At 42.5% G+C, this 24,204-nt stretch overlaps 1 protein-coding gene across 11 annotated transcripts in view; it reads left to right on the top strand.

The window, feature by feature from the left end:
• The window catches only part of LOC110525695 (kinesin light chain 1), a 55,099-nt gene extending 36,818 nt beyond the window's left edge, over positions 1–18,281 (top strand). For 3 of the 11 annotated variants that reach the window (XM_021606075.2, XM_021606057.2, XM_021606066.2), the window contains exons 10-17: positions 2,412–2,464; positions 2,740–2,807; positions 3,065–3,173; positions 4,896–4,904; positions 5,182–5,340; positions 13,634–13,764; positions 15,383–15,443; positions 16,184–18,281. In XM_021606075.2, the coding sequence (XP_021461750.1) occupies positions 2,412–2,464; positions 2,740–2,807; positions 3,065–3,173; positions 4,896–4,904; positions 5,182–5,340; positions 13,634–13,764; positions 15,383–15,443; positions 16,184–16,258 (665 nt within the window). In that variant the 3' untranslated portion in view covers positions 16,259–18,281. Of the gene's footprint in view, positions 1–2,411; positions 2,465–2,739; positions 2,808–3,064; positions 3,174–4,895; positions 4,905–5,181; positions 5,341–10,864; positions 13,014–13,633; positions 13,765–15,382; positions 15,444–16,183 lie in introns of those variants that run through there. The other 8 variants (XM_021606092.2, XM_021606083.2, XM_036980939.1 and 5 more) reach the window with 7 other exon arrangements.
• The last annotated feature ends 5,923 nt before the right edge of the window (positions 18,282–24,204 follow it).

The following is a 24,204-nucleotide window of genomic DNA, read 5'->3' as shown; positions in this document are numbered from 1 at the left end:
GCATTAGGGGTCTGAAAACTATCAGACTTTCTCCACATTCTGTTACGTTATAGCCTTCTCTGAAATTGATTAAATAGTCCCCCCCCCTCGTCAATCTACACACACTACCCCATAATGACAAAGCAAAAATGTATTTTTAGACATTTTTGCAAATGTATAATTTGAGGGGGAAATATTACATTTACTTAAGTATATTCTGACCCTTTACTCAGTAATTTGTTGAAGCACCTTTTGGCAGCCTGAAGTCTTCTGGGTATGATGCTACAAGCTTGGCACACCTGTATTTGGAGTTTCTCACGTTCTTCTCTGCAGATCCTCTCAAGCTCTGTCAGGTTGGATGGGGGGCATCGCTGCAGAGCTATTTTCAGTTCTCTTCAAAGATGTTCAATCGGGTTCATGTCCGGGCTCTGGCTGGGACATTCAGAGAATTGTCCCAAAGCCACTTCTGCGTTGTCTTTGCTATGTGCTTAGGGTTGTTGTCCTGTTGGAAGGTAAACCTTCGCCCCAGTCTGAGGTCCTGAGAGCTGGTTTTCACAAGGAGTTCTCTGGACTTTGCTCCGTTCATCTTTGCCCCGCTCCTGACTAGTCTCCCAGTCCCTGCCGCTGAAAAACATTTCCACAGCATGATGCTGCCACCACCATGCTACACCGTACGAATGATACCAGGTTTCTCCAGACGTGACGCTTGGCATTCAGGCCAAAGAGTTCAAGAGAATCTTTTTTCTTGTAGTCTGAGAGTCTTTAGGTGTATTTTGGCAAACTCCAAGTGGGTTATCATGTGCCTTTTACTGAGGAGTGGCTTCCGTCTGACCACTCCACCATAAAGGCCTTATTGGTGGAGTGCTGCAGAGATGGTTGTCCTTTTGGAAAGTTCTGACATCTCCACAGAGGAACTCTGGAGCTCTGTCAGTGTCCATTGGTTCTTGGCCACCTCCCTGACCAAGGCCCATCTCCCCCAATTGCTCAGTTTAGCCGGGCGGCCAGCTCTAGGAAGAGTCTTGGTTGTTCCAAACTGCTTCCATTTAAGAATGATGGGAGGCCACTGTGTTTTTGGGGACGTTCAATACTGCATAAATGTTCTGGTACCCTTCCCCAGATCTGTTCCTCGACACGATCCTGTCTCTTAGCTCTATGGACAATTCCTTCGACCTCATGGCTTGGTTTTTGCTCTGACATGCGCTGTCAACTGTGGGACCTTTATATAGACAGGTGTGCTTTTCTAAATCATGTCCAATCAATTAAATTTACCACAGGTGGACTCCAAATTGTAAGAACATCTCAATGTTGATCAATGCAAACAGGATGCACCGGAGTTCAATTTTGAGTCTCATAGCAAAGGGTCTGAACTGTGTGTGTGTGTGTTTGTAACACTGTTTTTGCTTTGTCATTATGGGGTATTGTGTGTAGATTGCTGAAATTTTTAACTTCTTAGGGCTGCGGGATTGATATGACAACAGCCAGTGAAAGTGCATAGCGCCAAATTCAAACAAAAGTAGTCTCATAATTAAAATTCCTCAAACATACATGTATTTTATACAATTTTAAAGGTAATCTTGTTAATCTCACTACATTGTCCAATTTTCAAATAGGCTTTACAGCGAAAGCACCACAAACAATGATGTTAAGTCAGAGCCAAGCCACAGAAAAACACAGCCATTTTTCCAGCCAAAGAGAGGAGTCACAAAAAGCACAAATAGAGATCAAATGAATCACTAACCTTTGATCTTCATCAGATGACACTCATAGGACTGTCAAAAATGTCAAAAGATATATGGAATCAATCTTTAGGATGTTTTTAACATAAAACTTCAATAATATTCCAACCGGGGAATTCCTTTGCCTTCAGAAAAGCAAAGGAACGCAGCTCCCTCATGTGAAATGTGCGTGACCAGCGCGTGACTGCTGGCAGACCTCTGACTCATTCGGTCCCACATCACAGTAGAATTTTCAAACAAGTTTCTAAAGACTGTTGACATCTAGTGGAAGCCTTAGGAAGTGCAACAACCAATATCCCACTGTGTATTCAATAGGGGCTGGGTTGAAAATCAACCAACCTCAGATTTCCCACTTCCTGTTTGGATTTCTTATCAGGTTTTTGCCTTGCCATATGAGTTCTGTTATACTCAGACATCATTCAAACAGTTTTAGAAACTTCAGAGTGTTTTCTATCCAATACCAATAATATGCATATATTCGCAGCTGGGACTGAGGAGCAGGCAGTTTACTCTGGGCACCTTTCATCCAAGCTACTCAATACTGCCCCTGCAGTCATAAGAAGTTAATCCATTTCAGAATAAGGCTGTAATGTAACAACATTTGGAAAAGTCCAAGTGGTCAGCGGCCAAGTCCAAGCGGTCGGAAAGTATTCAGAAGGCACTGTATACGTCTGTCTGTGCTCTCTTTATCTGCAGCTGAGAACAAACCCATCTGGATGCACGCCGAAGAGAGAGAGGAGATGAGTAAGGTGGGTTTTGTGTATTTGCCTACATTGATCTCACATGTGTACCTAAGGCCATACTAGGTGGAGCTCTAACACCTACCTGTATAACGGCATGAATGTTATAGTTACTGTCTGAAGTTCCACTCATCTCTTGCCACTTCCATTCGTCTCTCCTTCTCCCTTTAAAGACTTCTCTTTAATTACTACACTGTTGTAGCTAGTAACATAAGCATTTCGCTGCACCTGCGATATCATTGGAAAATCTGTGTATGCGACCAATAACTTTGATTTGATTCCAGGGCAAGCACAGAGACAACACCCCGTACGGCGAGTATGGAGGCTGGTACAAGGCCTGCAAAGTGAACAGGTGAGCCAAGAGCCATGAATTTGGATGACTTAGCGGAGACAACACATGAAGTCATTAGTCTTGCCCCTATTCAAACATACATTGAGATTATGTATTTCAAATGTTTCAATATAACAGGGCAATGTAGTTTTGTCAGTTATGCATAGCGTTATTAAGAGATTAATCTCATGTTCTGAACTTGCAAAACTACGGTGTACCCTACTGAACACACACCTGTCATCATTATGAGTGACCACTGCTGTCTGTCGGCCCTCTAGCCCGACAGTGAACACCACCTTGAGAAACCTGGGAGCTCTGTACCGCCGGCAGGGCAAGCTAGAGGCCGCTGAGACCCTGGAGGAGTGTGCCATGAGGTCCCGCAAGCAGGTCAGGATAATACTGTAGCTATAAAAACTCACACAGTGTGTAATGTACACAAATGACCACGAATATCACTGTTAACTCGGGACACTAAGGGGTTAAAATGGGTTTAATTGTAATTTTTTTTGTCAACAATCTACACAAAATACGCTCTAATTCCAAAGTGGATGAAACATTTAAATATTTCTTAAAGATTAATGAAAAAATAAAACATGAATATACTTTGATTAGATTAAAGTATTCACCCCCCTGAGTCAATGCATGTTAGGAACACCTTTGGAAGTGGGTCAGTCTCATAAGAGCTTTGCACACCTGTATTGTGCAATATTTGCCAATTATTATTTTCAAAATTCTTTAAGCTCTGTCAAGGTGTTGGGATCATGGCTAGACTGCAATTTTCAAGGCTAGCCATAGATTTTCAAGCAGATTTTAGTGAAAAGAGTAAATTGGCCAATCAGGAATATTCACTGTCTTATTGGTAAGAAACCGTGTAGATTTGGCTTTGTTGTAGGTTGTCCTGCTGAAAGGTGAATTCCTCTCCCAGTGTCTGGTGTAAAGCAGACTGAAGCAGGGTTTCCTCTATTATCTTGCCTGTGCTTGCCTCCAAGTTTATTTTTATCCTGAAAAACTCCCCAGGCTTTGCCGATGTCAAACATACCCATACCCTGATTCATCTACCAACATGCTTGAAAATACTGTAAATAGGCAGTTACTCAGTGTTGTTGGATTTGCCCCAAACATAAAGATTTGTATTTAGAAAAAGTGTATTCCTTTTCTCTGTTTAATGCAGTATTAATTTAGTCCCTTGTTTCATACCTATGCATGTCTTGGGATATTTTGTGTTCTTTTCACTGTCATTTAGGTCATTATTTTGGAGTCACAACAATGTGTTGATCCATATTCTCTTTTCTCCCATCACAGCCATTGAACTCTAGCTGTTTCAATGGTCTCATGGTGACATCACTGATGTGTCTGGGTGGTTTAATACATCATCCACAGCATAATTATTTACTTGACCATGCTTGAAGATATAATCAATGTCGGATTTATTGTTACCCATCTACCAATCACTGCCCTTCTGAGGCTTTCGAAAAGCTCCCTGGTCTTTGTAGTTGAATGTGCTTGATATTCAAGGAACCTTACAGTTGTTGTATGGGGGACAGAGCAAGGGTTAGTCATTCAACAATCATGTCAATCTCTATTTCACACAGTCAATACATATAACTTGTGATTTGTTAAAGGGAAATGTAAAAAAAAATGCCAGCTTCATATTCGTGATCTCCAGCACCACCCCAACATCAACATATGCGAAAAAAGAATTTAAGCCACATTTGACTGCTGAACTAATTTAGTTTTATCTAAACAAAGGTGGTGAATACTTATGAAATTACTACTTTAGTTAAAGAAAAAAAAATGAAATCACTTTGACGTTATGGAGTATTTGGTGTAGGTCAATGAAAACAATTACAATTCAATCTATCTCAATTCCAAAATGTGAAAAAAGTTTGAGGGGATGTTGACTTTCTATAGTCACTGTATATGCCTAAAGCTACAATGCTTTTGTGATACTTGAATACTTGTATGATTTGAATAAATATTTCCTCATATACCAGTAAACTATTAGTGCACATCTATTGCGTAAGTGTGTACAGTATGCACTACCTGCTCATAGGCTGGGCAAAGAATCTCATGCTATTTTTTCCTCTCTCTACCATGCTTTGGATGCAGATCAACACAGTAAGTGGTTTAATTATAACCGGAACAGTCAATAGTCTCATGTATCCCTACTAACATCACTCTCATGTAACTGTCATTGTAGTGTCCATGTCTCTGTAGTGGCTCCATTGTCTCCATGCACCAGCAGAATGCCTGAGGCAGTGGAACGAATATCACATAACACCCCCGTAATTCCACTCTAATTTCACAGCCTATCTGTACCAGATTTCTTAAAGTATGTGTGTGTGTGTGTGTGTGTGTGTGTGTCTGGGGCGATCATCTTTGGAACCTCCCCCAGGGCATAGACCCCATCCAACAGACACGTGTGGTGGAGATCTTAAAGGATGGCGAGGGAGACAGGGAGAGGCGGAGGAGCCGGGACAGCCTGTCCAGCGTCAAGTACGAGAGCGGCTCTGAGACCGTCGAGGAAGTGAGTATGGGCGTAGAGTGGAATGGGGTGAGTACAAATCCACAAATTTATTCAGTCCCCTAAATTTTGGTGGCCTTAATGATGGACAGAGCAGTTATACACAGTACACTGCTGAGCTGATGGGCTGGTACAGGTTGCACACCCCCGCAGCCCTAATCTTAAACACTGCACACTGCATACAGTGGTTGTGTACCAATTCTACACACTTTTCCTGGCGTGTGTACTTGCACACTACCTATCAGGATTTAAAAGCATTGGATTGGTGTGTAAGCATTTTGCTGGAGGGAGTTAAATCCATGAGAGGGAGTGTACCGTTGTCTGAAGCGCACATTTCGGGTGAAGCATGAAACATAGTTGGGAGGCTGACAGTGTCATCAGTAGTCAAGTATGTGTGCAAGGCATTTAAGGCTGTTCACTCTTGGTCCTGGAGATGCATCTATAAGGAATTGTATTCTTATATATATATAATATATATTTATATATATATAATATATATTTATATATATATAATATATATTTATATATATATAATATATATATAATATATATATATATATAATATATATATATATATATATATATACTGTATCAGTCAGCCAGCTCTCTGTATTATTGCCCTGTCCTCACCAAAGCGTCACCTCTAAATCCTTTTTGGAAAGGCACAAAGCTGATTGAATGCTGGCATAACCTGATATGTAACTCCTGTTCATTTTAACTGCTGGCTTTGAATGTGTTAAATTTTTTGGGTGGCGCTTGTTGAAGTATTTTATTTCTCGTTTTAATATCCAACGGTTTTGTTAAATGTTGCCGATGTTGCTTAAACAGAGGAGAAACAAATGGCACAGGTTCACTCTGGGGCATCCTGGGAAGGCAGAATCCCTTTTTACAGAATTCACAGGGCTATACTGTTTGTCCTACCTTACTGACTAATGCTAATGTGTCAATCTGATAGCTCACAGCTTGATTAGTATAGGGGTGGCAGGTAGCCTGGCGGGTAGAAGTGTTGGACCAGTAACCGAAAGGTTGTTGGATCGAATCCCCGAGCTGTCAAGGTAAACTGAACTGCCTTGTTCAGGGGCAGAATGACAGATTTTTACCTTGTCAGCTCAAGGATTTGATCCAACAACCTTTCGGTTACTGACCCAACGCTCTAACCACTAGGCTACCTGCCACCCCTAGTAGTATCTAACAATACACAAATCTAAAAGTAAAATCATGGAATTAAGAAATATATATAAATATTAGGATGAGCAATCTCGGAGTGGCATTGACTAAAATACAGTAGAGTAGAATAAAGTATTAACATGAGTAAAGCTGTATGTAAACATTATTCAAGTGAGTAGTGTTCCATTATGAAGTGGCCACTGATTCCATGTCTATGTATACAGGGCAGCAGCCTCTAAGGTGCAGGGTTAAGTAACGCCGAGGAATTTGAAGCTTTCCACCTTCTCCTGTCGATGTGGATAGGGGCGTGCTCCCTCTGCTCTTTCATGAAGTCCACAATCAGCTCCTTCATTTTGTCGACGTTGAGGGAGAGGTTATTTTCCTGGCACCACTCTGCCAGGGCCCTCACTGTTCCCTGGGCACTGACGACTTGGATGTCGATTTAAGGCAGTCTCCCACACATCTCTGATTCAGAGGGGTTGGGTTAAACGTGGAAGAAACATTTCAGTTGAATACATTCAGTGACTAGGCAGAACCCCTTTCCTTTCACTCATCCTTGTTTGGGGAAGTTCCATTTCAATGCACTCAATTCAGAAAGTTGAATGGATTTAAATGCCATTGACCCCAACCCTGGAAGGGGCCAAAACTGGTTAGAATCCAAACCAATTGAGCCTGGCAGTGAAATGCCTCTGCTGGATGCTTGTCCCTGTTTGGACATCTGGACTTCCAATTCTGGCGTGTGCTTTAATCCCCTTCTCACTTACTGCACTTAATGGGCTATTACTGCGCAGGCAAGTCAGGCTACAGATCTGCTGCCGATGGGCCATGACTAAACTGGTGCGGGATAGTGAGAAGGGATTCTGCCGATAGGAGCAAATAGGGAGAGTTTACTGCTAGGCTGCGTCCAAAATAGGCACTGCGACCTCATCGTTAGTGTAGGGAGGGGGGGGGGGGGAGGCATGGTAGTGGGCGTGGCCAATTGCATTGTCTCCCAAACATTTTTAGAGGCCCTCTTGTCCTCTAAAAGAGAGCTCTTATGCTATCTGAGTGACTCAAACATACAGTGGCAAGAAGAAGTATGTGAACCCTTTGGAATTACCTGGATTTCTGCATAAATTGGTCATACAGTTTGATCTGACCTTCATCTAAGTCACACCAATAGACCAACACAGTGTGCTTAAACTAATAACACATAAAGTATTGTATTTTTCTTGTCTATATTGAATACATAATTTAAACATTTCACAGTGTTTGGCAGCAGCTGCCAAATGGGTATAGGGGAAACACTGTAGGGTGCCATTTGGGATGCCCGTTTCTGGTACTGCCCTGAGATCCCCAGTCTGAGTCTGTGCCTTCTTCTACTAGCACACCCAGCCACTCCTCACTGCAGCCCTCCCACTCCAAACGCGCATGTTCCACAACTGCTAGCCTGCGAGGCACATCTTTTTTTTCACACAGTCCAGCAATATTTAACGTGTTGTGTTCTGTTGGTTTGAACTGCACTACATTACCCATTAACCACCTGCTGTGCTACGGCTGATTCATGTGTCATCATAATCCTTTCTGTTATTTTCTGCATATGCTCATGTAATTATTTTCAGATCTGGAATTCATTTTCTAATTAAGGGTAGAGTATATATTTGTTGAATCGTGTATGATGGCTGAACAAATATGATGCTTGCTATCATAGTCTGAACTCAATTATTCGGATATGCAGAGGGTTTAAAAATATATATTTTCCATATCATAGTACCATATCATCAGACCTTTCACATGGGTGTAATTAATGATCTTGTAAGAAGATTACAAAGCTCACTCATCCACTTGAGTTCTGCCAATGAGATTGCTACAAATTGATTTTGATAGATCGCACTATTAAATTGTCCAATGAGGTTCACAGCAGCCCATACATTTGAGGTTTGTGCCGGTCTCCTCAAGGTCAATCTTGTTTGGCGAATGCTCGCATTTACCATCATTGTGATGGCCATAGCTGTTGAAATAATATCATGGCAATCGAGGGGGAAACTCTTCAGATTCAAAAACATGTTTCTCCATCCAGCCATTGCAATGAATAGAGAATCAATCAATATTTCATACATGTACAACTGTAAGAACATGTCAAATTTTACAATAAAAGGTTCCTTCTAAGCATAACACATTTTGAGTATGGGATGCTCATCACTTCCCATGTATAATTCTGGTGTGGTACTTACTACCAGTTCATCACCTACATTGATTTATAAACTGATGTCTTTTTCATTCAATCTTTTTTTGGCTCCTCTTGGGTCCATATTTCAGACGTCTTTCACTTTGAATCGTTCAAAGTGCAATACAGTTGGTTTGTTGAAACGTGAACTTGTCTTCTGGATTCTGACTCCTTTGTGCAGTTTAAAGGCCAGTGTGTGACTCACTGAGTATACAAAACATTAGGGACACCTCGTTCCATGACGTAGTTTTCACCTGGTATGTCTATGATCCCTTATTGATGTCACTTGTTAAATCCACTTCAATCAGTGTAGATAAAGGGAAGGACTTTTAAGCCTTGAGACAATTGAGACAGATTGTGTATGTGTGCCATTCAGAGGGGGAATGGGCAAGACAAAAGTGCCTTTTGAATGGGGTACGGTTGTAGGTGCCAGGCGCACTGGTTTGTGTCAAGAACTGCAACACTGCTGGGTTTTTCACGCTCAACAGTTTCACGTGTATCAAGACTGGTCCACCACCCAAAGGACATCCAGCCAACTTGACACAAATGTGGGAAGCATTGGAGTCAACATGGGCCAGCATCCCTGTGGAACGCTTTCGACACCTTGTGGAGTCCATGCCCAGACGAATTGAGGCTGTTCTAAGGGCAAAAGAGGGGGGGTGCAACTCAATATTAGGAATGTGTTCTTAATGATTGGTATACTCAGTGTGTATTGAATAGCCTATTTGCTGCATTATCAGTTATGAAAAAATACAAGTATGCTGAAAACAGCATTGTTGGCACAAGGTCCCTTCCCTCTTACATCCTTACTCCTTTCTCACTGTGTTGAACAAGTGTTTGAGAGCGATACACGGAGGGTAGTGGGGATTTTCTGTGCAGCATGGAAGCAGGTGTTGTCTTATGGTCGTATCCTGTAGTTATGTGGAACTTGTCTCAGTATATGTTTGCCTGTTAAAAATGCATGATTTGAATGTGCGTATGTACTCTGCTTGTGATGTAGGTGCCTTTTTTGCATCGTCTATGCATGTCATCCTCTTCAAGTTCCCTTTTCTTTCTGTTTGTGCAACTATTAACCTACCCTTTTGATGATTACCCTTGCCATGGCAACCAATCAGCCTGTCCATCAAATGTTCCTCCTTCGTTCAGTGGATTGTACTCTTCCTCTTGATTCCGGCATTCTACTAAGGTTGGACCAAAGCTGGGGGGGCTGGGGCGGGGTCTTTATGTCAGAAAACAGACTACAATATCAGAGCTATTATATCTCGTGTATTATAATGTAGCCTAGTACGGGGTGTGGGTTACAATTTTGGCTGTTATCACTTAATATAGACTACCTTATGTTATTGAACATATCTATAACCAAAATGTTTATTTATTAATTTGTAAGGTATGTTCATAACAATTATCTGTCCTGCATTCATATGATCAGGTCAATACATATTCATCTTGTGCCACTGCTAGTTTCTTCACAGCAGAATATCATATGTATAGAGAGATGGATAGATTTTCAGGTGTATTAGCCATCGTCATCCTCTCAATTTGTTAGTTCGATGACTGTGCTGCTGAAGTGCTGATGCTTGCACATGCCCTTCAGTCTGCAGTGCACAGTCACTGGCTGGGCTCGGTGTGCCAAGTCCACCCTTGCTTGTCTGCCCACAGAGACGGTACAGCAAACGGCTGAGTCACAGTGACTGACTGCACACAGACACAATAGTAGCATCACTGACCAGCACTGTAGGTGGAGGGAGGCTGTAGCACCACCCATAAACTGGCCACTGTTTATTCATTCCTCAAACAAAACACAGCTGTGATGCTGCAGGCTATTTAGGTCAGTGGATGCATTTGATGTGTTAGGAAAGGCTACTTGAATTTATTTGATTGCCAGTCATTAATTTGCTATTTTATGGTGAAGCTGTAAAAGTAAATTGATAAACGCATAGGCTTACACATTATTTCTGAGCCTCGAATAGGAAGGCAGAGCCACATCATAAGCATGCTTCCTTTCTATTTAAACATTTATACCATGCAAATTAAGATGGATTCTATTTTAAATCAAGAGTAGAACATACTGCAGTGCAGATTTGGCCAAGATCACGTCTTTTCTCATTAGGATAATTAAGATGCCCCCACCCCAGAGCTTTTTAATCATATGTTTGTTTGTGTTTTTCCTCTTTCCTTCAGGCCTAAGCCACATCAAGATTATTCCTCCATCCTTCTCTCCTCTTCCCCAACAAATAGTAAAGGATGTTTTTGTCGATCCCCTTTGGCCTTCTCTTCTCTCCTACCACCAAATGAAAAGCTCCTCCTCTGCCGTTCCTGGTGTCCTCGGCGAGACTGCTCCCTGTTGTCACATCTGTCCCTGTACTGACAACCGTTGGGATGTTTGGTTTCCTCTTCCCTCTGATCCCTCTTTCTCTTTTCACCCTTTTCTTTCACTAACCTTGTCTTGCTCCTTCGTCAGAATTTTCTCTCCCTATTCCCATAACATGAAGTCATGCCTATCACATTCTCCTCTAAAACTCACCAACTCTCCCTCTCCACCTCAGTCTTCTTCTAACATGCATCTGTAATATTCAACTGTATTTAGTAATGGCATGATAGAAGGGGTAAGTGTTTGGAAATACGGTTGCCCGTTGGGAACACAGAGCAAAGCAGAAATGCCAGAGTGGTTTTGGACAATGACCTGCAACTGCTTCCACAGCCCTTAACATCGGCCCAAAACGCCAGTCTGTTACCATGATAACGCTTGTCCTTCTGCCTTCACAACGTAGCTATGGTTTGACTGTCTGCATCTCCCTTCAGGACTTCACTGTTGCTTTGCATTGGCCTCAGTCTGTATTTGTGTTGGAGTGGCTTTGCCTTCTAGAGCGTACACGTACACTCCCAGGACTGTAAGCAGCTGGCAGGTGAAAATAGTCTGTGATCAAATACAAAATGGCTTGGGGTCTGCAGTTGATTAACTTGGTGCCTGTATCTTACTAATAATTTGCTTCCTTAAAGTTAATTTCATCATTTTGAAGTGTAACCATATGCCTGAGCAGTTTTAAAAAGGTACTGTATTGTAATAAATGCGTATGACTTTGGTATATTAGGTTGGCTAACTCTGACAAAAGTGGTTGATGTTGGGGTTTCAAACTTATCCTCTTTTTATATATATTTTTCCTATTCATTTTTAATTTAGTGTGTTTTTCTTCTTATTTACAACTTTTATTATGCTTGCTTTGTATTGACTGCCGAAGGCGGCGGTGGTATGTCAACCTATTATACTACCAATATCTGGTCTTATAGTAGCCGCTGCCTGTTTTGTCTTGATCGACTAAAACACACTGCAGACTTTTTCAGCCTGTGTCATACAGCAGCTTTATAAGCAAACTGTCACCTTCACAATTTCCCGAGAGCTCGAGTTCTTCTTGGCTAGACTGCTCTCCCTTCTTTGATGCATAGCATTTTACACACTGTAGGCCTATTGTTTACCGTGCATCGGTTACATTTTAAAAAGGGAATAGTGGCACATTATCTGGTTAAAGGCTACTGTAACAGAACCAACATTTAACGTTGCCAAAACATCCCTGTCGAAGCAACAGCACATCTGTTGCCTTCAAATGAGATTTTCTAACCTCTTGAGACACAAGGGCAAGTTAGTGACCACGTGGGCTCTTCATTGCCTGCTTCATATTGCCTTTGAATGTGTTGTTGAGATTATAGGACATATTAGTGTTGCCATTTGAGGAAATGTATGAATCATTGCATGTGTGTATTTGTGTGTTTTAATATGTTGCCTTCCCTACCCCTTACGTCACACAGTTCATTACAGGTGAACATTGTCCATTTTGACTAGACCTCTTTTTGAACTGAAAAAAACCATAGTCAGTGCTGGTTTAAGATCATTATCGTAAGTGTTTAACTAACTGAATGTACTATAATTTCCATATTATGCGTAAATGTAGTAATGATATTTATGGATTTGATAAGGCACTCGTCACACAGGCTTTTGAAATGTCCTTTGCCATTCCTAGCCATAAAGCATACTTTCAAGAATGCAAGCAACACTGAAAAAGAGGGAGAGAAACGACAATGTTCATCATGTAATTCGGACAATATTGTTGTTATAGTGGAATGCTGATTTAATTATTAAAGTTGTCTGTAATTGATGTTATATAGTGTGAACTTCTGTTTCCTAGGGCAGAAGTAAACTCCATTGCAAGCTCTATAAGCACCATCTTAGAATGTAGGACTGCATAATATTTACCATTTCTTCTTGCATTGTGATGATTGTTGCGTCAATGCTTGTTGGTATTCCCAAATAAAGTTTTTAATTTGTGAGGTGTCATTTCTCTCTGCATATCTTCCTGATTATGAACATTTACGCAGCAGGTTAGTAGAATTAACTTAGCAGGTTACGTGACTGGGGTTAAGGGTTTGGATCCAGAGGGACCTATTATGTAGGACAGACACGTCTGGATGAAAGTGATGCATGGATTGACAGGTGGAGCCCACTGTAGACCACTTCTATAGTAAAATAACAAACATTCATACCTCTTCCACTTGTGTACCTTTTACCTCTATTCCATAAAGTTGGCCATGTTAAAAAAAAAGGGATCCCCTGCCTACAGGAAATACTAATTGGCATCTACCTATGCCACAAGCATATTCATGTCAACTTCAATCTGAATTTGAAATTAACATAACTGATAACCCAGTAACGCCACGTCTATTTAATCAATGTGGAGTGTGTGGATTGGGCTGCAGTCTCTTTTTATTGTGAAAGTGCTTGCTAGCTTAATGAGCTGTGGTTTTCTGCAGGTCATCTGATTTGCGCTGATTGTGTAATTTTAATATGTGTATATGGGCTCCCTGATGTGTGGTTGTCTTCGTGTTTACTGATTGGTTTGATTGTATATGTATGTGTACAGTATGTGTAGGGTCATTGATGTGTGGGTGTATCTACAGGATGGTAGTGGGGCGCTACAGCGCAGTGGTTCCCTAGGGAAGCTAAGGGACGTCCTGCGTAGAAGCAGCGAGCTACTAGTGAAAAAACTACAGGGCAATGGACCTCCAGAACCAACCAGAACCAGCACCAAGTAAGAACAACACCATCACTGTCCAGATGAATATAATTAAGAACTGAGTCGTGTTCTTTAGGGCACACAACAGAAAGCATTTTGCAATGGACATAGTCCAACATCTGTTTGGTGCCTAGTGAAAATAACTCAATGAAAGTCACGGGGAAAAAACGCGTCAAGATGCCTGGCAAAGCTGAAATACACTTTTCACATTGAAATCTGCTAAAGCTGGGTTAGATGGATCATAATTTGATGTCTAAAAGACTAGCAGTCACCTGCTCAGATCACAAACAACCTCTTGTGTCCTTCAGAATTGGGTTCAAATTTCAACAATTTCAATTACTTTCACCTACATTTGGATATTTCTACTCTTTTTAAAATGCAAGTAGTTGAATATTTGAATGTATTTGGAAATACACAAATATTCCATGCAATTGAACCCAGGTCTTTTTCGTCCTAGGGGTATTTTTAAATAATATATATTTGGAAACAAGTATTTGAAAGTAGTATCTAATACTAGGCTATTTATGGGAACTTTTACTTCTAATACTTTTTTTGAAACTAATACTTCAAATAGAAGTAGTTGATTCAGCCACATTATTTGAAAAAACTAAAATACACATAATTATTTAAAATACAAATACTTAAACATGCATGTATTTGAACCCAGGTCTGGTGTTCTTAAAAGCCCAGTGTAGTCAAAAACATGATTTTTCTGTGTTGGAATAATACTGTGACAATGATAATGCCCTTTTAGTGTAAGTGCTGTTTGATTTTCTGCCTGTTTTGGTGGCAAGGCAATAGTAGACCATAATAATAGACCAATAACAGAGTTTCAATCCTCTGCCAATAACCGCTAGTTTTCAGGTTAAATATCCCTCCCACTAGGCTTGTCGACCACTCCCAGACAGTCCTAGCAAAAGTCTGGCTTGAGAAAATCTGTTCTGCCCCTGAACAAGGCAGTTAACCCAAATCAAATGTATTTATATAGCCCTTCGTACATCAGCTGATATCTCAAAGTGCTGTACAGAAGCCCACCCTAAAACTCCAAACAGCAAGCAAAGGAAAGGAAAAGAAAGCAAAAAAGCAAGCAAAAGAAAGGCCGAAACCTAGAGAGGAACCAGGCTATGTGGGGTGGCCAGTCCTCTTCTGGCTGTGCCGGGTGGAGATTATAACAGAACATGGCCAAGATGTTCAAATGTTCATAAATTACCAGCATGGTCGAATAATAACAGGCAGAACAGTTGAAACTGGAGCAGCAGCACGGCCAGGTGGACTGGGGACAGCAAGGAGTCATCATGTCAGGTAGTCCTGGAGCATGGTCCTAGGGCTCAGGTCCTCCGAGAGAGAGAAAGAGAGAATGAGAGAGAGCATACTTAAATTCACACAGGACACCGGATAGGACAGGAGAAGTACTCCAGATATAACAAACTGACCCTAGCCCCCCGACACATAATCTACTGCAGCATAAATACTGGAGGCTGAGACAGGAGGGGTCAGGAGACACTGTGGCCCCATCCGATGACCACTGTTCCCCGGTAGGTCGTCATTGTAAATAAGTATTTGTTCTTAAACTGACTTCCCTAGTTAAATAAAGGTTACTTTAAATGTAACTTTTTGGGGGGTGTTCCAACAGCATGAAGAGAGCTGCCTCCCTGAACTACTTGAACAAGGCCAGTGACCTAGATGGTTTCCAGGTAAGCGACCCTGTCTAGTAGCTCCGTGGGATGTAGAAATGAGGGAGCCATATGACTGCTACAGTAATATGCATATATTAAGGTATGAAAGCAGTGAGGCTGAGATGTTAGTAATAAAAGTGATTCTTTGAATACTTCGCCGTCCTGCAAATGGTACCGGAGCATCTGCTCTCGGACCAACAGGCTCCGAGACAGCTTCTACACTCAAGCCATAATAGCCAGACTGCTAAATAGTCAACCAATGGTACCCGAACTATCTGTATACACACACTGTCACTCCCACACACGTCCCTCACACTTTCAAACAACGCATACAGACACAACACAAACATACATTTGCACACACACACTTTTACACATCATTTGCTGCTGCTACTCTGTTCTTTATTTTACTCCTTATCTATCCAGATGCCTAGTCACTTTACCCTGCCTTCATGTACATACACTATCTACCTCTAAGTACCTCGTACCGTACATTGATCTGGTACTTCCTGTATATAGCTCCATTCATGTGTATTTTATTTTATACCTCTTATGTTAGTTACTATTTCATTTTTTAAACTCTGCATTGTTGGGAAAGGTTCGTAAACAAGCATTTCATTGTAAAGTCTACACCTGTTGTATTTGGCGCATGTGATAAATAAAATGTTATTTTATTTGTGTGGTAGCTTCTTTCCTTTAATTATGACGCATATATTGATGCCCCCCTCTCTCTAACTCCTCTTCTCTCTCTTTCTCAGGGTCCAGGCATCAGCAGGCTAAAGGAGAGCCGTGGCCTGAGCTCCAGCACTGTAGATCTGTACAGCGGAAACTGAGAAATGAGCAACATACTAGCACACGTTACTCCTGTCTCAGCCCACCATAATAACCACTGCCCCAAAGAAACATCTACCTACTACACCAAGTCATCTCCCAGAGCCAAAAGCCCAAAGATTCAGCGACACCTCGATCTCTGCTACCACAACCACTTTCCTAAAGACACATCCATGTTGCTCTAAAGTCTTCTGAGCCTTGAACCCAAGGCAACCATGTGGTTGCCTGTTTTTTTCAGATACTCTGGTCCCAAAGACATGCCCGCTTCTCCCTCTCAGTAATCAGGACCTCCTCCCAAAGACCCCCCTGCCACACCCTCCACCGGCGAGGGAATGTTTTCTGGGCTAGAGGTATACAGGGCATGTTGGCTATGGAACACATTAAAAACAGGGCATTTCCTGAAACAGGCGTGTGTCCCTATAGGCTATTGGGATCAGACTGGGAAACTACCCAGTAAGAAACACACCTCTTGTGAAATGTTTCCTGTATACCCTTAGTAAATAACTATAGGTGTGTGTGTGTACACGGTTTAGTTACATCTGGAATCTCTGTTGCCATTGCTGTGCTTTTCTGTAATTGCGATATGTTATACATCTCTGTAAAATACTTTTGTTTAATTGTGCTTAATCCTACAGTTTTGATTTATTATTCCTGTGCCGCTATTCCTTGTTTTAACTTTGCAAATTGTTTGCATTTTTACCTTGTAAAACAAAAACGGACCCCCCCCCCCCCCCCAGATAGAGCTCACTACATGTTGGTAGGAAATTGGTTAGCTGTCATTCTGGCAGGATTTACATAACCTTAAGATTTATTAACCCTTTAGTTGCCTATTGAGATTGCTAGGGAGACAGGGTGTTGGTAGAAAGTTTTGGATAATAGGGCGAAAAAAAATTAAATACTGTGTGACTAGTATAGGAGGGTGTCCTAAATGGCATCCTATTCCCTACATAGTGCGCTACTTTTGACCAGGGCCCTCCTATGGGCCTTGGTCAAAAGTAGCATACTAAATAGAGAATAGGGTGCCATTTGGGAAGTAACCATAGATAACAGGGTTGATGTTAAGCACATTGCTGCCACCCACTGGTACCATGGGTGTTCTGAAGTAAGATGCTTGAAAAGTCACTGAATTCACCAGATGGCTCCACCCAGAATGAGGTATTGAATTTTACTGTCTGATGTTATGATCACCACCAGCAGGCACTCTCTTAAGATTATGGTTTAAATTAGAGTTACTTAGGATGATACATTTCTAAATGTGTATATATTATTCTTTTTTTGGGGTGATAATTTTGCACAACTCTTGGATGGGTCTCTATTTTTTTATTTACATTTTACTCATTTAGCAGACGCTCTTATCCAGAGTAGACATACAGTAGTATGAGTGCATAGTGAGTGCATAATTTTCATATTTTGTTTGTACTGGGCTCCCATGGGAATTTAACCCACAACCCTGGTGTTGGAAGTGCCACACTACCAACTGAGCCACATGGGATCAACTGTAATGTAAAGAAAATCAACATTGAACATAAATGGCATGTTATGTAATTGTAAAGGAGTTGCTTGGCTTGTTGTGTGTTTGGTCATATTCACTAGGCACAAAATGAAAGAAAGCACCTCACCGTTTGACTGTTATCTGAAAATGTACAAAAGGAAACACTTTTTCATTTGACGTTACACAAAGTCTTGAAACGTTTTGAAACAGTGTGCCCTAATGAATACAACCTTGTTCAACACTTTGTTTTCGTTGTCCTTTTAACACTGGTACATATTGGGTATCTGCATAGTAGTTTGACAGATATCTGTTCACACTTTTCATAATCTGGGTTTGTGATTCATCTTTTGTACTTAAAAGCCATTCAGGTTCAGCTGAACAATATGCTGCAATGCAGCTGCTCTAGTAAGGTTCTGTCTGTCTTGTATCTATTTTGGTTCTTACATGTTATACTGGATATGTCATCTGTACATCTGTCTTTTCCACTGTCGGTTCTGCCTTTCTGTCTACCAATAAAAATGTGTTCCCCTGCCCATTGTGCCTAACTCTCTTGCTCTCTGTTATATTACATTTTAGAAAGTGACGTGTATTCGACTGGCAGACACCTGAGGAGTGTACTATGAAGCTGGATAGAGGACTTAGTGAGCTAACGTTACGACCAGGAATACGACATTCCGAAGTGGATCCTTTGTTCGCACCACCACCCAGGGCATTTGATCTGATTCCAGAGGCCGACCAAAAACAACGTTGCCGCAGAAGAGGTAGATGGGGCGGCCTCCTGGTCAGGCTTCGAAGGCGAGCACACCACCCACCGCTTCCGAGTATATTACTCGCCAAAGTCCACTCTAGGTAACAAGGTAGACAAAATTAGGGCAAGGGTTGCTTTTTAGAGAGACATCCGGGATTGTAACATTCTCTGTTTCACAGAAACATGGTCCTCGGGATATGTTGACGGAGTCTGTACAGCCACCGGGATTCTTTATGCGTCGTGCCAACAGAAATAAACATCTCTCTGGGAAGAAGGGTGGGGGGGTGTATGCTTCATAATTAATGAGGACCATAATTAAAGAGGACAATATTATCTCCCAAGAGAATTCTCGTTGGGTTATTTTCACAGCCGGGTATATCCATCCTCAAGCCGATACCACAACGTCCCTCAAGGAATTACACTGGACTCGATGCAAACTGGAAACCATATATCCTGATGCTGCATTTATTGTAGCTGGGGATTTTAACAAAGCAAATTTGAGAACAAGGCTACCTAAATTCTATCAGCATATTGATTGTAGCACTCGTGCAGGCAATACACTGGATCACTGCTACTCTAACTTCTGCGATGCATACAAGGCCCTCCTCTGCCCACCCTTCGGCAAATCCGACCACAACTCCATTTTGCTCCTACCGTCCTATAGGCAGAAACTCAAACAGGATGAATCTGTGACTAGAACTATTCAACGTTGGTCTGACCAATTTGAATCCACACTTCAAGATTGTTTTGATCACGCAGACTGGGAAATGTTTCAGACAGCCTCAGAGAATAACATCAATGTATATGCTGATTTGGTGAGTTTATAAATAAGTGCATTGTAGATGTTGTACCCACTGTGACTATTAAAATCTACCCTAATCAGAAACCGTGGATAGATGGCAGCATTTGCACAAAACTGAAAAGTGCGAACCACTGCATTTAACAATGGAAAGATGACTGGAAATATGGCCGAATATAAACAGTGTAGTTATTCCCTCTGCAAGGCAATCAATCAAGCAAAATGTCGGTATAGGGACAAAGTGGAGTTGTGATTCAACGGCTCAGGCACGAGACGTATGTTGCAGGGTCTACAGGCAATTACGGACTACAAAAAGAAAACCAGCCATGTCAGACACCGACGTCTTGCTTCCAGAAAAACAAAACACCTCTGCCAGCTTTGAGGATAATACAGTGCCACAGACATGGCCCGCTACCAAGGACTGCGGCCCTCTCCTTCTCTGTGGGCCAACGTGAGTAAAACATTTCAATGTGTTAACCCTCACAAGGCTGCCGGCCCAGATGGCATCCCTAGCTGTGTCCTCAGAGCATGCGCAGACCAGCTGGCTGGTGTGTTTACAGACATATTCAATCTCTTCATATCCCAGTTTGCTGTTCTCACATGCTTCAAGATGGCCACCATTGTTCCTGTTCCAGAAGTCAAAGATAACTGAGCTAAATGACTATCGCCCCGTAGCACTCACTTCTGTCATCATGAAGTGCATTGAGAGCCGAGTCAAGGATCATATCACCTCCAACTTACCTGCCACTCTAGACCCACCTTAATTTCCATACCGACCCAATAGGTCCACAGACGATGCAATCGCCATCACACTGCACACTGCCCTATCCCATCTGGACAAGAGGAATACATAGGTAAGAATGCTGTTCATCGACTACAGCTCAGCATTTAACACCATAGTACACTCCAAGCTCATCACTAAGCTTGAGGCCCTGGGTCTGAACCCCGCCCTGTACAACTGGGTCCTGGACTTTCTGACGGGCCACCACCAGGTGGTGAAGGTAGGAAACAACATCTCCACTTCGCTGATCCTCAACACTGGATCCCCACAAGGGTGCGTGCTCAGCCCCCTCCTGTACTCCCCGTTCACCCATGACTGCGTGGCCATGCATGCCTCCAACTCAATCATCAAGTTTGCAGACGACACAACAGTAGTGGGCTTGGCCTCCCGTGTGGCGCAGTGGTCTAATGCACTGCATCGCAGTACTAGCTGTGCCACAAGAGATTCTGGGTTCGAGTCCAGGCTCTGTCGCAGCCGGCCTTGACCGGGAGACCCATGGGGCGGAGCACAATTGGCCCAGCATCGTCCGGGTTAGGGGAGGGTTTGGCCTCTTGTCAGCAACGGGTGTGGCTGAAATATCCAAATCTACTAATTTACCCTATAATTTCAATCCATTTTTCTGAAAAAGGTAAACGCGTTTACCCTTCACTAGGCCTACACTGCCGGTAGCCTACCATCTCAATTGAGGCAATTTTACACACATGAACACACGCAGAACGGGTAGCCTACATTCAAGATAAAACATGAGTTGTATCAAAACATGTTTAAGACCCTAGTTCATGTGACATAAAACTCTACCTTTCTTTCCATACATGAATGACATTTATGACAATGTTCTTTGTCAAGAATTGAACAATTGAATTAGGACATTGAAATTAAACCCTGTACGAATCATGGATCTTGGAGATCTCAGAAAATGCACCGTAAGTGTAACAATACCTAAGTAACATTTAATTACGTATGTTTCGCTGTGTTTCGCTGTCGGTTTGGTAAAAAGCGACCGCTGTGCTTTCAATACAAACTTGAGCTTGTCAACTTTCTTTGAACTAAGCGTGCTCTTTAGCGGGTAGGTTTCTTTGAACTTGGATGGTGTGCTGCCGCTCCACCTTAACCCTTTTTGCGAGCGCTACAGCCAACAAATCAGGCAAATCCTTTCATCCTTAACTACGGTGAACAGAAATCTGTGTCCCCATTCTACATGAAAATGTTTTTTTTGCTTTTTCCGTTGTGCCTCCGTGGTCGTTTCGTTAGCTTGCGTATTGTTGGGGCGGCAGGGTAGCCTAGTGGTTAGAGCGTTGGACTAGTAACCGGAAGGTTGCGTGTTCAAACCCCCGAGCTGACAAGGTACAAATCTGTCGTTCTGCCCCTGAACAGGCAGTTAACCCACTGTTCCCAGGCCGTCATTGAAAATAAGAATTTGTTCTTAACTGACTTGCCTGGTTAAATAAAGGTAAAATAAAAATAAAATAAATTGTTAGCTTGGTAGCTCGTGAGCGTTACAACAAGTGTCTTTGACCTAGTCAAGGCGGCTATACCCCTCCCCCGCCCCTCGACCCCCATCACTACACACAGGGCTCACACGGGCGCATTTGAAATAAAATTCATAAATAATAATAATACATTTAAAACATTTAGACATTTATGATAAAAAATTAAAAAATCTCCTCGTGATTGACTTGGAATGCTTCCAAGATCGGCTTGTCGACAGTGATCAACGGGTTGGTGACTCCTGGTTTAAACCATGACAGAGGTGGGAGTTTTTATTTTAATATTTACCATTATAAAACATATTTACGACTAGATTTTAAACAAATAGGAGAATGGTTTAATTTGCATTATTTAGAGTACCCCCAAAGTTGGACTTTTGTTGCTTTTAGGGGAGCTAAGGTCTCACCGTAATTCGCACCTTGCCTAAATAATATTCAATATAAGAGTATCTTTAAATCAACCAATTGGTGCTGAAAAGGAGACGAATATGTGTGTATTTACATGGCTTTCTTTCATTGATCCCTACTACACTGCTCAAAAAAATAAAGGGAACACTAAAATAACTCATCCTAGATCTGAATGAATTAAATATTCTTATTAAATACTTTTTTCTTTACATAGTTGAATGTGCTGACAACAAAATCACACAAAAATAATCAATGGAAATCAAATGTATTAACCCATGGAGGTCTGGATTTGGAGTCACACTCCAAATTAAAGTGGAAAACCACACTACAGGCTGATCCAACTTTGATGTAATGTCCATAAAACAAGTCAAAATGAGGCTCAGTAGTGTGTGTGGCCGGTATGACCTCCCTACAACGCCTGGGCATGCTCCTGATGAGGTGGCAGACCTGGACTAAAGCATCCGCCAACTCCTAGACAGTCTGTGGTGCAACGTGGCGTTGGTGGATGGAGCGAGACATGATGTCCCAGATGTGCTCAATTGGATTCAGGTATGGGGAACGGGCGGGCCAGTCCATAGCATCAATGCCTTCCTCTTGCAGGAAATGCTGACACACTCCAGCCACATGAGGTCTAGCATTGTCTTGCATTAGGAGGAACCCAGGGCCAACCGCACCAGCATATGGTCTCACAAGGGGTCTGAGGATCTCATCCCGGTACCTAATGGCAGTCAGGCTACCTCTGGCGAGCACATGGAGGCCCCCCAAAGAAATGCCACCCCACACCATGACTGACCCACCGCCAAACCGGTCATGCTGGAGGATGTTGCAGGCAGCAGAATGTTCTCCACGGCGTCTCCAGACTCACATGTCACATGTGCTCAGTGTGAACCTGCTTTCATCTGTGAAGAGCACAGGGCGCCAGTGGCGAATTTGCCAATCTTGGTGTTCTCTGGCAAATGCCAAACGTCCTGCACGGTGTTGGGCTGTAAGCACAACCCCCACCTGTGGACGTCATGCCCTCATACCACCCTCATGGAGTCTGTTTCTGACCGTTTGAGCAGACACATGCACATTTGTGGCCTGCTGGAGGTCATTTTGCAGGGCTCTGGCAGGCGGAGGTAGCGGTCCTGCTGCTGGGTTGTTGCCCTCCTACGGCCTCCTCCACGTCTCCTGATGTACTGGCCTGTCTCCTGGTAGCGCCTCCATGCTCTGGACACTACGCTGAAAGAAACAGCAAACCTTCTTGCCACAGCTCGCATTGATGTGCCGTCCTGGATAAGCTGCACTACCTGAGCCACTTGTGTGGGTTGTAGACTCCGTCTCATGCTACCACTAGAGTGAAAGCACCGGCAGCATTCAAAAGTGACCAAAACATCAGCCAGGAAGCATAGGAACTGAGAAGTGGTCTGTGGTCACCACCTGCAGAACCACTCCTTTATTGGGGGTGTCTTGCTAATTGCCTATAATTTCCACCTGTTGTCTATTCCATTTGCACAACAGCATGTGAAATGTATTGACAATCAGTGTTGCTTCCTAAGGGGACAGTTTGATTTCACAGAAGTGTGATTGACTTGGAGTTACATTGTGTTGTTTAAGTGTTCCATTTATTTTTTTGAGCAGTGTATGTACACCAAATTTAAAAGGATGGCTTTAGATACATGTACTGAAAACCCTATTGAACGAACACTCCAGGAGAAATGTGTTGGCCAGCAAGTGGGAGGTTTTTCAGCAGTTAAATTAAATGTATTCAGCGTCCGCAAGGGAGCCACACCTGCAAAGCCCATTATGCATCTGCACAAGGTAAGTCTCCTAACACGCCGTGTACTACTCCCTTCACAGAACAGAGCAAACTGGCTCTAACTAGAATAGAAAGAGGAGTGGGTCTCAACATCAACAGTGAAGAGGCGACTCCGGAATGCTAGCCTTCTAGTCAGAGTTCCTCTGTCCAGTGTCTGTGTTCTTTTACCCGTCTTAATCTTTTAGTTAAATTGGCCAGTCTAAGATATGGATTTTTCTTTGCAACTCTGCCTAGAAGGCCAGCATCCCGGAGTTGCCTCTTCACTGATGATGATGGTGTTTTGCGGGTACTATTTAATGAAGCTGCCAGTTGAGGACTTGAGGCATCTGTTTATCAAACCAGATACTCTAATGTACGTGTCCTCTTGCTCAGTTGTACACCAGGGCCTCGCACTCCTCTTTCTTTTCTGGTTAGAGAACATTTGCACTGTTCTGT

The sequence above is a fragment of the Oncorhynchus mykiss genome, chromosome 1 (assembly GCF_013265735.2).
Source record: "Oncorhynchus mykiss isolate Arlee chromosome 1, USDA_OmykA_1.1, whole genome shotgun sequence".
In the NCBI taxonomy this organism is placed as follows: Eukaryota; Metazoa; Chordata; class Actinopteri; order Salmoniformes; family Salmonidae; genus Oncorhynchus; species Oncorhynchus mykiss.
The sequence above is the reverse complement of the archived record's forward strand: the minus strand, read 5'-3'. Positions and strand labels throughout refer to the sequence as shown.